The sequence below is a fragment of the Phalaenopsis equestris genome, unplaced genomic scaffold (assembly GCF_001263595.1).
Source record: "Phalaenopsis equestris unplaced genomic scaffold, ASM126359v1 Scaffold000534, whole genome shotgun sequence".
NCBI classification, from domain to species: domain Eukaryota; kingdom Viridiplantae; phylum Streptophyta; class Magnoliopsida; order Asparagales; family Orchidaceae; genus Phalaenopsis; species Phalaenopsis equestris.
Window position 1 is genome coordinate 256,855 of NW_018164974.1, and position 15,659 is coordinate 272,513.

Below are 15,659 nucleotides of genomic sequence, written 5' to 3' on the forward strand. Positions count from 1 at the left end.
GTGGGGGGGGGGGGGGGGGGGGGGGGTTGGGACATGAATATTGATGAATAATGTCTTGGTTAGAAATTCATTAAATTGATAACTTTTTTATTCACCACTACCGTCGAAGCGTATGATTTTGATGAATATTAAATTTTTTTTCAATGCGATGGTCGAGATTAATGAAATGAGTTAATGTTTCAGATTTATGAATCATAGGGTATACCCACATATATCTAGTTGCATCATCCACAAAAATGACATAAAATTGATAACCTTCATTAGAAATATGTGGGGATGGTACCAATACATCAGTGTGAATACGTTTACAAGGAGAATATGTATGATTACTAGAAGGTATAAATGGTAATCTATGTTGTTTTGCTGTAACACAAGAAGTATAAAAGAAATTATGTCGAGAAATGCTTAGATGTGGACGTTGATTTGCGATGGTACGGAGGATGTTGCTATGGGGGTGACCAAGTCGGTGATGCCAAATGTTAGCTGCGGTAGTTCTGGAGAGTAGAGCTTGCTTCCGGTTGGGATTAGGGTAGAGTCCTTCACTATAAGTGCCTTGGAGGAGGATTTGTGGGTTATGCAATTTTTGATTTGGTAACTGGAGGTATCAAATACAATGATACCATTGCTGTTACGGGTGAGTTGAGAAATGGATATGAGATTGTGAGCAATATGTGGTGTCTGAAGTAATTTTGGTAGAGATAACTTACAGGTGAGAGTAGGATGCAGCTCTTGACCATTGTTTTGAATAGGTATAGCATTACCATCACCTACATAGACTTGTTCCCATCCTTGGTAAGGTCGTAGCTTGTAAGTTACTGAGATCGGCGGTTAGATGTTGTGATGCTCCCTTACCAAGGTTACCATTTAGAGTTTGAGGTGATGAGGTCATGAGGGCTGTATAGTCTGGTGATTGTTTGGGTTGATAGCACGATGCCAACATTGAGATGTTGGATGACTCGTTTAAGACTGATTTGACAGATACTTGTGTTGCTGCGCTTGGCCGAATATTGATTTTTGTCATGTGAGGTTCTGGAAGAGATATTGGATCAACCCTTTCCCCTATAATTAGGTCGACCTCTTCCTCTATTTGAGTATAATGCGAACTGATTCTCCGATTGGAAAGATGAGTTGGATGTTTCGCTGGAGATGTTAATCTGTTTACTGTATAGGAGTGAATCTAGATCTTCAAGGTTGATAGGAAGTAGAGAAGCTCAGATTGCAGTTTTAAAGGCTTGATTAGGAGGTAAGCTCTTGAATATGTAAAGGATAATATCTTCAGTATCTATAAATGATCCAGAGGCCGCAATGTCGTGTACTAGTACCTTTATTTGCGTTAGATATTGAGTCATAGTTTGATTCTTCATAGTCACATTGTGAAGTTCATTCTTCAAATGGATTACTCTTGATCGGTTGATGGCTTATAGACGTTTTTCCAGGGCTCTCCAGATTTCATAACAGCTATCAAGGTTGATGACGTAAAGTAGAAGGGTGGCTGAAATGGTGGAAAGAATGACAGCTGCTAGGTTTTGGTCTATAAGGATCCAGGTTCTGTGAGTTGGATTGGGATGGACTATTCCTACATCGAAGATGATGGTAACCTGCGGTTTTGGGGTAGCTTCATCAAGGAAGCCTCCAAATCCATTTGCATTGATGATTTTTGAGATCTGAGATTTCCATAAGGGGTAGTTATTGGTGGTCAGTGTGGCAGTGATGATAGTTTTGATATTGGAGACCAAAAAATAGAGAGATGGTGGCATGTAATGTTCTTCGATCTTGAGTGCGGCTAGGTTACCACTTAGTTCCGATGTAGATGACTCCTCATTGCTGCAGTAAAGCAGAAAGCTCTGATACCATGAAATGGAAGAAACAAAAAGAAAACAGGAAGAAAAAATGGAACAGGGTAATCCCACTGCTGTGTAAGCTGTAAGAAGAAAAGAGAATTTACACCACCCTAAGAATAGTAAAGAGCAGCTCAAGTCGGGAAATTGCTATAAGGCTGAAAAACCACACCCACTATAGAACTGGTACAGAGATATAAAGGCATAAAAAGAGTATTCTAGAAACAGTTTATGAGAGGGTAGTTTGGGAAAAGTGTGTATCTGATAAAGTGGAATATTCATTATTAGAAACAAACAAAAGCTAACAAAAGTTTAATGGCTTAAATCTAGCTATGGGTGCCAGAGTCTATTCAAAATGTACACATTCTATATCTAGTATTACTTTGTCATAGTGATATTCCTAACTTCTATACTTGAATTATGAAGCTTTATTGTTGAAAACCTATTCAGTTTCAAGACTGCATTGATCCTTCAACTCTGTAAACATATGATTCATAACAAATTGATTTGATTGTAGTTGGATGGATATACTCAGGCATTATTTAGAAAAAATTTAAAATCCTTAGGTTTGATGATTGCGATGAATGCTATATGATCAATTACATTTGTTATAATATTTACAGTCTTAACACCTTTAGAAGGATCTCCCAAAATTTATTTGATAGGATGACTCAATATGTTTTCATTGCTTAGTTAAATTATTTTTTTCATCTTCTTTAATTACTAACTTCTCAAAATTTCAACGGCACCTTCCAAATCATTCTTTTTATTTAAATTTTCAAATTCACACTCATGAAAAAAATTATATGCATACTTTCTTCCACTATTACTGTGTTCTTGTTCAATAGTTGAAAAGTTTTGCTTGAAGATGAATAACATAGAATATTGTCTCATTTGATTTATGATATTTTTTAAATATTAGTTTTTCTGTTACATTGATCAAAGTTGTTACAACAAAAGGCATGTAAGTGAGGCAAATTAGGTTTTTTAATCTTGAGCAATTCAAAAGGTTCCATCATAAGTTGGGGCCAATTATTTAATATAATATGCTTTAATCCATTGATTAAGAGGACATTCTCGATTGAAATAAAAATGTCCATATGAGGTTTTTTAATATTGATTTTCTTTGTTGATAATCCTTTTAGTTGGATTATCATCAAGAGTTACTTTCTCTCTTTTTATGGTTCAAATCATAGAAAATTGGTTTTATTTCCAAGCATCTGTTTTACATAGTTATTATTGAAGTATCACATACCTCTATCAATCATATCATCAAAGTTTACTTACAAATAAATCAGATATTTTTTCGGCACTCAAATAAGATAGGTCCTTTTTCATCAGAGTACTTTGCAGCGGAACCAAATAAGCTTTTCTTCATTACATAATATATGCTTATAAACTTCTTATTGACGCTCCTTGATGGGTAATGGACCAGCCTAGTGTTTTAGCTCCAAGCAAGGAGCCCTTTACTTTTAGAACAAGTCCACATATTGTAAGGTCCCAATTTATTGTTTTAGAATTGACCGTCCGTATCTGCGCGTAATGTCATTTGGAGAAGAGTAATAAATTGTTTGAGATTTTAAATTTCTATGACAAAGTAATACCAACAAAGCTCTCAAAATTTAATTTGCATGTGTTGGAATAAAGCTTTAAGAAAGGAGAGAATGGATTTTGTGAAGGATTTTTGTTTTAAGCTTTTCGTTAACTTCTTTCTTTTTGGGCTTTTCACACGTTATTTAAATTTGCACCACTCTTAACACTTTCAATAACAATACATGTATTAATCAACTTCAAATTATAATTGATCAGCTGTTTAATTAAGGCAAAATATCTACTAACTGCATGATCTTACTTTGCAAACATAATGGTATGATAATATTAATTTATTTTTTATTTTTCACATATGTACACATACAATGGACGCATTGACAAGAATAGAATAATTTTTATTCTTGAAATCACATAATATTAACTAAGCGGAGTTCTTCTGTTCTGCTATTTTTCTACTGACTTTGTTTTTATATGAATGAAAGTGTTTTTGCATTTAAGCTTCATTATATACATCTGCACATGTTATCTGTAGGGAAAAGGGCTAGGGAAAAGGGCACCTTTGGTCATTAAAATGTTCTTGCATTTAAGCTTCTGTAAGCTCAAAAAAAGGAAAACTTGGTAAACAGAATTCTGCTACCCCAATGATCATTGTTATATTTGCCTGGGAGTATGTATATTTGCTTATATTCCTCATGAAATAATAATGATACAAGGCAGTTTTATTTAATGATATTAACGATCAGCAAACAAAATTCAGTTACCTTAATTAACTGTATTAGCTTTTCTTAACTTTAATTGTACCTATTTTCAATTTCCTGTGAAATAATGATGATGCAACAAATTAATTTTATTTAAACCCTGTCACAAGTTTTTTTTTTATCATATTGTTTATTTTTAAGGATTTTATAAATGCAGTACCTGAAGGAATTGGATGATTTAAGATCAAAGCTCAGCGTCACCAATGCCACTGCTGAGGCTAGTGCAGCATCAGCTCAAGCTGCCCAGTCTCAATGTCTATCCCTGCTGAAGGAATTAGATGAAAAAAATAGCTGTATAAAAGAAAATGAAGTGCGTCTCAATCTCTTAGGGGAGCAATTAGATCAGCTGCAAAGGACTCTTCAAGAAAGAGAATTGTCTCAGAAACAATTAAAAGAACATGTCTTGAATATGGAGAATGAGATCCAGGGTGCAGTTGCTAGAGCTGGAGACATCAGAGATTGTGAGCTTCAAAGGATTTTAGATGAAATTTCTATAAGAAACTATGAAAAGATAAATAAACTTTTGATAGCCAAAGATGATGAGATTTCTCGACTGAGGGATGAGATCCGTTTCTTGTCTGCACAATGGAAACACAAAACAAAAGAACTTGAGTCGCAGGTATTTGTCTTCACTGATCGTCTTAGAATCAATAACATTTTCTAAAAAATCTGATTAACTTGCTCTTCCCCCCCCCCCCTTTTTTTTTTTAAAAAATTATAGCTTGAGAAGCACAGGAGAGCTGATCAGGAGCTAAAGAAGAAAGTACTGAAACTTGAGTTCTGTCTCCAAGAAACAAGATCTCAGATGCGGAAGCTTCAAAGGGTAATGGACTTGCAAGTTCTTTGTTGTTTTTATGCATTTGATTTGTTTTCCAAGATGCTCTTAATAAAGGCGAAATTACTAAATTTGCTAACCAAGTCAAAGTTGTCTTATATAGTATTGCCTTCATCTCTATAGAGTTTAGTTTTTGGCATTTGCATTACTGTATGGAGCGTTGGAGAAATAAAGCAGTTTTATGACATGTGGGCTTAATTTGCTTAACTTCACTTAGATATTTCTGATTGTTCGTTAGGAAAACTGTTGAATTATGCCACTTCTTTTAAACACTAGAATCCATTTACATTTTTTCTAGTCCAATAGGTCGAATCTTCATTATAAAACCTCCTGAGAAAGTTGAAAGCTGTTCCTTCTGCAAAGATCATTATCAAATTAAGCTCAGAGATCTGAAGGAACAATAGCCTACAGCTTGCAAGTATCTGGAAATTCTCTCTTCTACTTTTGTTTTGATGCCAGTATATTTTGAGGTTAATAAATTTGAGTTTCAAATTTAAAGGCTTGTTTGGGAACACTTCTATATTTTTTTTGTTTTTGTTATTGTTTTTTTTAATTTTAAAAATATGCTTCTTTAGTGTATTTTTTTTTGCATGTTTTTTATTTTTATTTTCAAAAACAAATTAATTTGTTTTTAAAAATATTCAAACCAATCAGAAATTGTTCGGGGCGTTTTTAAATACAACTAATCATATATAATGTACTAAACATTTTTAATTTTCAAGTAAAAGTATAAAAAATAAAAGATAAAAACAACAGCCAAAAGTGATCCCAAATGGTCCCACTGACCCACTCACAAGTTATTTCGAGTATTTTTAAATACAAATAATTATATATAACATATCAAACATGTTTTATTTGAAGTAAAAATTTATAAAAAATAATAATAATATAAAACAAATATAAAAAATGATCCCAAATGGCCCCTAAATCATATTTTAATTGAGTTGGCCCATCTATTTTGTATAAATTAACCACATGTATTTACTTTGGTTGTAGCAATCTTTATTTTTATGAATACTTTATTCACTCTGTTTTTTTTTTTAATTTATAAATAAGTTATTCTTAACTCACATGTTGTGTACCATATTTTATTTTATCATTACAATTATCTTAAAAAAGTAAAATTTAATATGATTTTGTAGCTCTCTTTATTGTAGTTTTTTTTTCACTTGTTTTTAAAGGTGAGTTTCGAATTTAAAAACTCATTTCTATGAAATTTTACTGAATAAATGCAGTTCTTGAAATCAATTCACTTGCTTATTTTAAGATCAAATTAACAGTGTATTAATCTGGTAATGCAGTTATGTGAAGCACTTGCATCAAAGCTTATAGGCAATCTTCCCGAACCAAGATACAAAATGTTAGGAATTTTAACATAAATCTTTTTGAATGATATGATGCAGATGGGAGAGAAAAGGGACATGGCTCTCAGGGAGCTTAGAGAACAAATTTCATTAAAGCAGCGCAGTGAAGCGGATTCTGTTGACAAACAAAACTTCTGGGAGAGCTCTATGTTTAAGGTTATTATTTCCATGTCCATGTTAGTTTTGGTTGCCGTTGTGAGACGTTAGATCCTTTTCCCCCTAAGAACAGTAGGACCATAGGTCGTAGATATCTTGTTATCTGTAGCGCTCGTGTTATCTTGTATGCTTAAAAAATGATTTCCTTGAGATATATATTAGAAACATATGTACTATTAGTTGATATTTTCTGAAGTTCCATTTGTATGTAGTGCGAGGCATATTGCAAGTTCTGCTGTAATGAGACTTGGACTATATATATTTTGTATGAAAAAGGAAGCTACTTAAGAGAAAATGTTTCCTACTACTGCATAAGATCACATTTTTTTAACACACCAATTTATGCTGCATTTTATAAGGAGATTGTGAGCTAACGTTATATTTTACAGAGACTGATATATATATTTCTGGGGATTTTACATTCATAACACGCTGAAAAATGATATTTATCTATTTCGCACTCAAATATCTGTATTTACATATTTTTCAAATACAATAATAATAGCCTTCGTCTCCATTCATGCGGCAGCTCTTCCCTTCTTTCATGTGCTATCCAAATGATCATTTCTTCCACGTGATCAAGAGGTCCTGAAGCCACAACAGCTCGGTTTGACCAGCCAATGATGTGCACACCTACTTTTTCCATCCATAAATGCTATTGTGGTATGTTACAGAGGCTATAAGTTACTTCACTAGTATAAATTTCTTCTTCTTTTCTCAATATACAATGATGGAATGATGTTAAGTTAGGCAGTCCATTCCACACGTGGAAACAAAGATCAAGTCGCAATGGCCACAACAAGAAACTATAACACTACCACTAATCAGTAATTGGACAAACAACATTTGCTAAAAGATGAAGTACAATATCTAACTTCTTGCCAATAAACTTAACTAATGAATTTGACCGTCTCAAGTGCAGCAAAATGAGCATAGAGATGTCAGAACTATAATTTACTTGAAACAAGAACTGAGGCCTCCATAGCAGCGTTAAGACAGCAAGCTTTTTAGTTGTGCATGTCGTTTGTTGTTGGCACTTAATGTCCCTCTTTTTTTGTTAATAGCGATGAATCCCACTATACAGTATTCATTTGTGCCGCACAATGGACTAAATCCAATAACTTAGCTAGATACTCCCTTATGGAAAGGTTGCCAGAGATCTTGTTAGAGCCCTTAGGCACCATTGGATCCCAATCAACTAATATCATGTCTATTTTGTTGGTCACCTAGAATTTACTTTTGTCAACCAACAAGAACAATGGAATAATATCAAAATCTTTCTGCAACCTTTACAATCAATCAATATTTGCAAACAACTCTAGAATTCTACCAAAGCTCTAGTAGCCCACTAATGTATGTACAAACTTAGTATTCTGTATGGATTTGAGTGCTACTTCGATATTCTATCAGTAATTGGGTGCAACTCTGATATCGAATCATGATTTAGACACAAATCTGATATTATACTAGAATTAATTTCAAATCTTAGTAAAATATTTTGATTTGATACAACCAAAAAATTCTCTAATTTTAAATAATCAGCGGAGAAACTTTGGTCAACCTTAATGGATTAAAAAAAAATAAAAAAAAAAAAAAAAAAAAAAGAGGAAAAGTAACACCCTAACAAGAATCCACCTATTAGTGATTGAATGGTGTATCCCATGTGAATCTTCGTATAAGAGGGTGCCAACAAACATACACGAGTTACAGCTAAACAGAGAATAATTTGAAGTTGATTAAAAATTTAAGTATTTTAGTACTCTTGTTGAAATAAAATAAAAAACATTCATCTTTGCATCAATTTGAATTCCATAGTTAGATCTACAATCTTATCCTTAAATTTCTAAACAGATTATCTCAATGACAAACATATTTCAAAATTCTAAATCAAAATGAAGCAACCTAACAAGAATTCCCGCAAATAAGACTAACATTACCAAACTATTTTCAACGTAGCAACAACTTACAAACACAAATTTCTCAAAAATTACAATCTAAATATTACTTGGTTGCTCACCTTAAGTGGGTTGAGATAGCAGAAAAACATATATTGCTTCTACCTCTCCTCTCGCTCTTGCTTGTCAATTTCAGTGAATGAACCAGAGACAATCCCCTTCTTCTCTTCATCCTTTACCAAACCATCCTTTGCATCTGAATTCAAATGTCCCTTTATCTTTTCATTGCCACCAACCACGAGTGCCGACCCATTCACCAACCCAATCGGCTCGCTAAACCTTTTCCACTTCTCCCTCTCCCTATCCTGGACCCTCTTCTGAACCACGGAGCCTGCTTTCACTGTACAGCTCGGTCTAGGGACCTTCTTCTTTGGCTCTGCCACCTCCACCTTTGGGGCAACATTAGCAACAGAGACAACTGGTGCCACGGCAGTCCTAACCGAGTCTCTAATCTTCTCGTTCTCCTTTTCAAAGATGAATAAGGATCTATGAAGCATGTCTCTCGCCCTCTTCCTTGCCAAAGCAGCCTCCTTGACCTTCTTCTCCGCGTCAGCTCGAGCAAGGACTGCCGCCCGGCTCATTGATGCGGCTGAGAGGCGTGCAGCAGCGAGGAGGATTTTAGCCGCTCGCAGATCAATAACCCGATCAGGGGAATTCTTGGAGAAGGGGAAGTAGGAGAATAAGGTCGGGGAAGGGGAATAGCACGCTGGGCACAGGTAGAGAGGGGCAATGGAGGGGTCCGGAAGGCAGCAAAGGTGGGAAACAGAGGGGCATTTGGAACAATGGACGAGCGGCGGACGCTTGGCTGAGTCGAGGACTTCGTAGCAAGAGCAACAGAAGGAGCCCGGATGGTACTTCAGTACGCAAGACGTGCAGAGACGGAGAAAGACGTTGTTTCGATGACGGACCTGATGAACTGGCCACGGATCCAAAGCTTCACATCCGTCTCCGAAGCAGCCACGAGCTGGAATGAGGGGAAGTTCGTCGCCTTTGCCAATTACCCCTGAGGCTTCACCTGATCGCCTCTCGAGCTTCTTCATGTTTTTCGGAGCATTGATATCGGAGTAGCTGGAAGAAGAGATCGAGAAGCGCTTGAAACCTCCGTCTGAAAATTAGGGTTAGGGTTTCGCTTGGGACAAATTGGGGAGGAAGGAGACGAACTTATATTTGAAATTTTAAGGGGAATTCACATACACGGCACTCAATTCTTTTTCATTTACTCATCTAACAAACTCTTATTTTACAATTAAAACCCCACAACTTGACCTTTTTCACCACTCTTCATCAGGTAGGGTGCTGATTTTGTAAAAAACAATGAGAGTTTGGGTGTGAGTTAAGTAATGCATATGAACTAGGTGCTGTGTATGTAAATTTCCAAAATATTAGGTATGTTTTTCTTAATTATATGTTGCATTTTAATTGTAATTCTTCGAGAGTATAACAACGCTTAGAAATAGTCTTTAACTGTTCTTGAGAAGATATGTATATTAAACTCAAATTTGTCACTGCATGGAGCGTAAATAGAGTGAGAGAGAAAAAGAAAATAAAATATGTAAAGAATGAAGTGTTTTGTTTGCAATTCTCGTAATTACCCTTTTTCATTTAACATTCAATCATTTATATAATGTACATGAATAACGGGTCAGCACGAATCTCAAAAAGGAATACAACAAACTTAGAATAAGTGATTTGATAAAATGAGACTCACTAGGAAAGTGATTGACACGTGACCCAAGAAGCCAACCAATAATCAAAACCAACAACTAAAAGTTAGGCGGTTCATGTAGGTAAAAGACTCACGAGATACAAGTCGGACGACAGTAGCAGCCAAGTGATTGAAGCAGCTGGACCTCTCAGGATCTGAGTTAACCGACAATTTTGCTCTTGCAAGACAATTTTCATGGTGAATGGATCAACACTATCTGCCTGCCTTCATAAGATCAGCTAACTAACTACACCTGCATTACTAGCCAACCAACATACCCAACTTGAATGGTTGGCTGACATGGTCGACTGCCTCATCGAATTGCCCAACTTACCAGGTCGAGGACCCAAAAGGTCCCGGTGCCCTACCAAAGCGAAATACCTATAACAACCTTTACAGTTCCTATAAAAGTAGGGTCATCCATATAATTTCATGTACCATCTCTCTTATGTCTATAAATAGATGATCATTTTATGAATGAAAAGTTATATATGTCCCTTGTGTTCATTAGCACACTCCTTTTCCCCCATTTTTCTCTCTTTTTCTCTCTCATGTTTTACGCTCTATTCCTTCGGTGTGACCTACAAGACAAGTTTGAATTCAACATCCTAAATCGTGCAGTGAGCATGAAGACATGCCACCAAGAAGAAAAGCATAGCATGACGAAGAAGCTCATATGAAAGATACGGGAAATATGGACAGGACTAGGGAGTTTTTCAACAAAAGATTCAAGAGCTAAGAGACTAGATGTTGGTTCAGATGATAGAGTTGAACCAGAGGTACACAGGTGAAGAGAAAAAGTCTCCGAGGAGTTGAAACCACAAGAGGAAGAACCTAAGAAGAGCTCACAAGCCTTATGATAGGTTTAGCAAGGATAGAATGAGAGCTTGCACTCTTAGATAACCAAATTTTAAAAAGAGATGTTGAACGATTCAAAGACATATCGATGGGAGTAATTGGCTCCTCTGTCAATTTCAAGAGAATGTTTATAATGCAGTATGCTAGTGCCCAGAGACCCAAGAAAAGCTCAGAAGTCTTTTGTTAGGTTAAGCAATAGTAAAATAAGAGCTTGAACTCTTACATAACCAGATTTCAGAAAGAAATGTTGGAGGTACAGGATCTAGTGCCTAGGGTGACCACATTGCCTTAATGCAAAGGGCTAAAGGGAGAGGGGTTTTGATATGGCCTTGACATACTGTAGCCAAAGACCGTGGTCATGCTATTGGAGATGGCTAACATCCACATCACAGCTGAAGAGAGTGTCAATGACTTCCACTACAAACTTGAACCATCAAATCGTTGCCCGTAGAAGAGAGCCTCGCGGGATAATGGGGGGAGGCCTAAGGATGGCCCACGTCCTTCTAACCATCCCCGATGCAAAGATAGCTGTCCGCCCCGCGATAATAGGGGAGTTGGGCAAATCCACCATCCTAAAGGAGAAATGAGGAGCCATGGCCAACAACCGACTCATTTTTATGAGTGGTCAACATGTGATCACGAAAGACCTAAACATCACTCCTTTGAGAGTTTCTATTGTAGAGATTGTTGAGGCCATTCAAAATAAGGAATGCTTCAAGCTTGCTCTTCGGATGAAAACTAGAGTTTTTCTTCCAGCCAAAACATGGAGGAGTGTGACCACCTTCATGGTCTGGTTGAAGAGCTGATCAGGGCTGGAAGCTCAAGGAGTTCGTAGCACCTGGGGTGGCTACTCGGAGGTAGGGGAAGGCCTCAGTTGAGGTGGTATCAGGTGGACTGATAAAAGCAAGCGCCATCAATATTGTAGGGGTGGTATTTATAATTCTAGGGGAAGATGGACATTACTTCTGACATGCTAGTCAATAAAGGTTCCAACCATGAGAGTTGTGCGCAGTTGTTTCAGTATGCAGTCCCATCCACCAATCAATTTTGCAGACGTTGACTGCTCATCAAGCCCAACCCCCTTTCACTGACGTTATCGTTATCAGTGCTCTGATAAGTGGCTACCAGATTGGTAGTTTTTTGGTTGGCATCTACAGTTCTCTGAACATCCTATTCAAATCAATGTTCGATAAAATGAACCTTTCTGCCAACCAGTTGGTTGACTGACCCTCTATATGGCTTTTACGAGGAGAGGAACGAAGATTTGGGAGTCATCCTACGGGAAGTAACATGGGATTGTAACAAAAAATTCTCCTACACCGAAAATTTCCTAGTGGTAAACTTGGCTCCTACCTACAAAATTATCTTTGTGCTCTCGTTGCTCAAGAACTTCAAAGTCGTGATCTCAACATAACACTTTGCAGTGAAGTTCCCGGGCGACAGAGAGAACACAAATGTTTGAGGAGACTTGGAATAATCTCTAACCTGCTACTTCTGGGTAATCAGAAGTGTAGAGTAGGAGCCCTTGGACATCCAACACCAAAGAGAGAGGGGTCTTGCAACCATCGAGGCCACTCTAGAAATTTGTGTGATTGATGGAGAGCTCAATAAATCTTTTTTAATCAATGAGAATTTTGATGCGGGGCACAAGGATTTGCTGATCTAAACTCTCCACGACCACCAAGAAGTTTTTCTTGATCCGCTTCTGTAATTTCAAACATCTCGATCGACGTGGGTTGTCACCATCTGAATGTTGGCCCAATCAAATGATCAATGAAGCATAAAAAAATAGGTCCTCCACCATGATGTTGGCCGAGTTGACTCGAGAATAGATGCAAAAGCTGAAGGAGTCTGACTACATCCAAAAGCTGCAGTTCCCATCCTGAACCTCCATTGTGGTGATGGTGTGAAAGGCAAACAACAAGTGGATGTGTGTGAAATTCACCAACATGAACTATGTTTGCCTAAAGGACAACTACCCACTGCGATAAATCGACGCTCTGGCGCACTCAACAGTCGACTATTCTGTGATGAGCTTTTTGGATGCCTTGTGGGAGGCAACCCATAATTTTCGGTCTGGATTAATTTGATTGGTGATTATTGTTATATTGATTTCATGCTGTTAAAGGAGTCTTACATGATTAAATTGGCACAAAAGTTAGTTTATTGATCAAGATGAGGTTGGGACGTGAAAATTGGACCTTGGGCATTTTTGGGTATTGACGCCTATGTGCCGAACTATAGGCCAAAGCGCCCCTTTTTCTACAAGCCTGGCGTCTAAGCACCCAATCTACTCCTAGGCACCGCAGTTCATCAATGTGTTGCCACACTCAAAAGATCTAAAATAATTTTTTGAGGGTTTGTCATTCAAAGGATTGAAATATTTTTTCTATATATATTGTGATTTTTAGGGAGTCTTACATGATTAAGTTGGCAAAAAAAGGAGTCTTACATGATTAAGTTGGCACAAAAAGTTGTGTCCTCTAATGACTCCCTAACGCAAAACAACCTCTAGGAACCCCTAAAAATCACTTTATAACAAGAATCACAGCTTGAGCCATTAAATTTCTTTCCTAAAGTGTTTTAATGCTCGTCAGTGTGGTCACACCAAGTTGCTGATGAAGTGGACTTGCTCAATTGAAGCAAGGTCACGCCACCCCTCTACCGGGGTTGGCATAGTCACGCTGCAGGACTTTGATAAATGGTGTGATCACGCCACGTCCAGGCGTGGTCACGCTGCTTCGGACTACTTTTAGCTGAAATTTCTAGTTCCAAATTGTTCATATTCAATATCTGCTACCTGCATGACTTCAACAGAAAAACTTTCTCAAGCATAAATTTGTGATAAATAAGTATAACATATAAAATGTAGGAAAAAAAACATGCGTACAATTACATAAAATTAACACATGTCAACATCTTTCTTTGAACTTAATTTGGATCATTTCCTTATCTTCAACACTTAATTTTAAAAGTTCAACCTCTGATGATTTGACTGATTACATTAACCGAGTGTTTTTGTTAGAGCTCACAGCTCTAAATATGTAAGTAACTATCAGGGCTTGATCACCCACACAGGGAATGCGACTGCAAAATTAAAATAAAACGTATCTCACCGTTGTAAGGTAAGGAAAAAACCCTAGTTCAGTAGACTTATGAAGTTTTTCATCATCAAAGTGGTTAGGGCTATTTTTAAAGTAATATTTTTTCCCTTTGAGAAGATATGTTGTTCTTCAAAATCTCGTGCCCAACCATCTAGATAGATGTTTTCTCAAAAGTTCTATATTGTGTGACGACATACAAAAAATCTCCCACCACTACCTTCCACCAATGTGGTTAGCCACCGTCGCAATCTCCCATCATCATACGTTGTTTGTCATCGCTCGCCACTGTGGTCGGCCACCACACACTGCTACCGACATTCTTCCACTGACACTACCACTACGAATCTTCAGACACACGTCACTAATATTAACTATTAATGAAAAAATTATTAAGTGCAATTAAATTCAAAACATTTATTTCTACCTATGCTAATTAATACTTAATTATTCACTTAATTGATTAACTAATAATAAGAAGCTTATTGAATTAATTATTTCTCAAGTAAAATTTAAAAATTAACTAATTAATAACTATCTAATTATTTATTAAAGCAATAAAAAATTAAATTCTGAATTAAATTTTTTTATTAATAAAATATTTACATACCAAATCCATATAATTATAATTTGTTTACAGTATATTTATCAATTATAATCATACAAATTAATTGAAATTATTGTAAAGGAAAATTACATGAGTAGGCACACAATTTATACACGAAAAATATGTATCTCACATTTTAAAGTAATAAGTGACTAAGAGTAGGGTTTCAAAAAACCTCGCCGTTTGCGAAGAGCTCCAGTTCGACTCGATAATTAACTCGTGTTTGATTCATTCATTAAGCATCCCAGCCCAACAAATAAATTTATTTTTAGCTCGATTTATAGTTCTGTTGGTTGCCAGGATATAGGCTTAGCCTCTTTTAATGCTTAGTCCCACATGGCTTGTATTCAAATAAGCTTCAATTATAAATAATTATTTCTAAGTTTTTGAAATCTCTTGCTAATTGTAAGCTTGAAAATTAAAAAAAAAAACAAAAAATTATTTTGAGTCCCATATTTTAGAAAATATTTAAAATTAAGAAATCTTTTGGAGTTAAATGAACTAAAGCAAATTAAATTTCTTGAGTTTGTATGTGGCGTACCGAAACTCCCTTTTAACTCTCTGCGGGCCGAAAGCCTCGCGTACTTCCCTCCGCACTAGTCCGAAACCGTTGTATATCTTCTCCTTCCCCTTCCCCCTCCCCCTGTTATGACCGAAACCTGGCAATACTGAGGCGACTACAGCTTGTTCTAAAGGCAGCAACGGGATTGTGGCGTACCGAAACTCCATTTTTTCTTCTCATCCGGCTCCGCTTCTACCCGAAACCATTGAGGAAGGTAACCCTGCCATTCCTCTCTGCCTCCTACTCGCGCTTCTCGCGCTTCAGCTCCTCCAAATCCCGTAAATCAGTCTTCCAACGGGATTTACTAATTCCCTGACTTAAGACAAATGGAAGAGAAACGAGATTTAGGATCCTGTGGGATTTAAAAGA

General features: G+C 36.6%; 2 protein-coding genes across 2 annotated transcripts in view; one reads left to right on the forward strand and one right to left on the reverse strand.

The window, feature by feature from the left end:
• Window positions 1-6,853, forward strand: part of LOC110028864 (spindle pole body component 110-like) — a 14,642-nt gene extending 7,789 nt beyond the window's left edge. The window contains exons 4-6 of the mRNA XM_020730890.1: window positions 4,305-4,766; window positions 4,869-4,970; window positions 6,386-6,853. Of these exons, the coding sequence (XP_020586549.1) occupies window positions 4,305-4,766; window positions 4,869-4,970; window positions 6,386-6,553 (732 nt within the window). The 3' untranslated portion in view covers window positions 6,554-6,853. The remainder of the gene's footprint in view (window positions 1-4,304; window positions 4,767-4,868; window positions 4,971-6,385) is intronic.
• A 1,529-nt stretch (window positions 6,854-8,382) lies between these two features.
• On the reverse strand, window positions 8,383-9,751 carry LOC110028860. The gene has a single exon (XM_020730886.1). It carries the CDS (start codon window positions 9,495-9,497, stop codon window positions 8,559-8,561), a length of 939 nt encoding a protein of 312 aa, XP_020586545.1. The 5' UTR covers window positions 9,498-9,751; the 3' UTR covers window positions 8,383-8,558.
• Window positions 9,752-15,659: the final 5,908 nt, after the last annotated feature.

Excerpts from the sequence above, each read along its gene's own strand:
- LOC110028860 (XM_020730886.1), bottom strand. The coding sequence starts at position 9,497 with ATGAAGAAGCTCGAGAGGCGATCAGGTGAAGCCTCAGGGGTAATTGGC.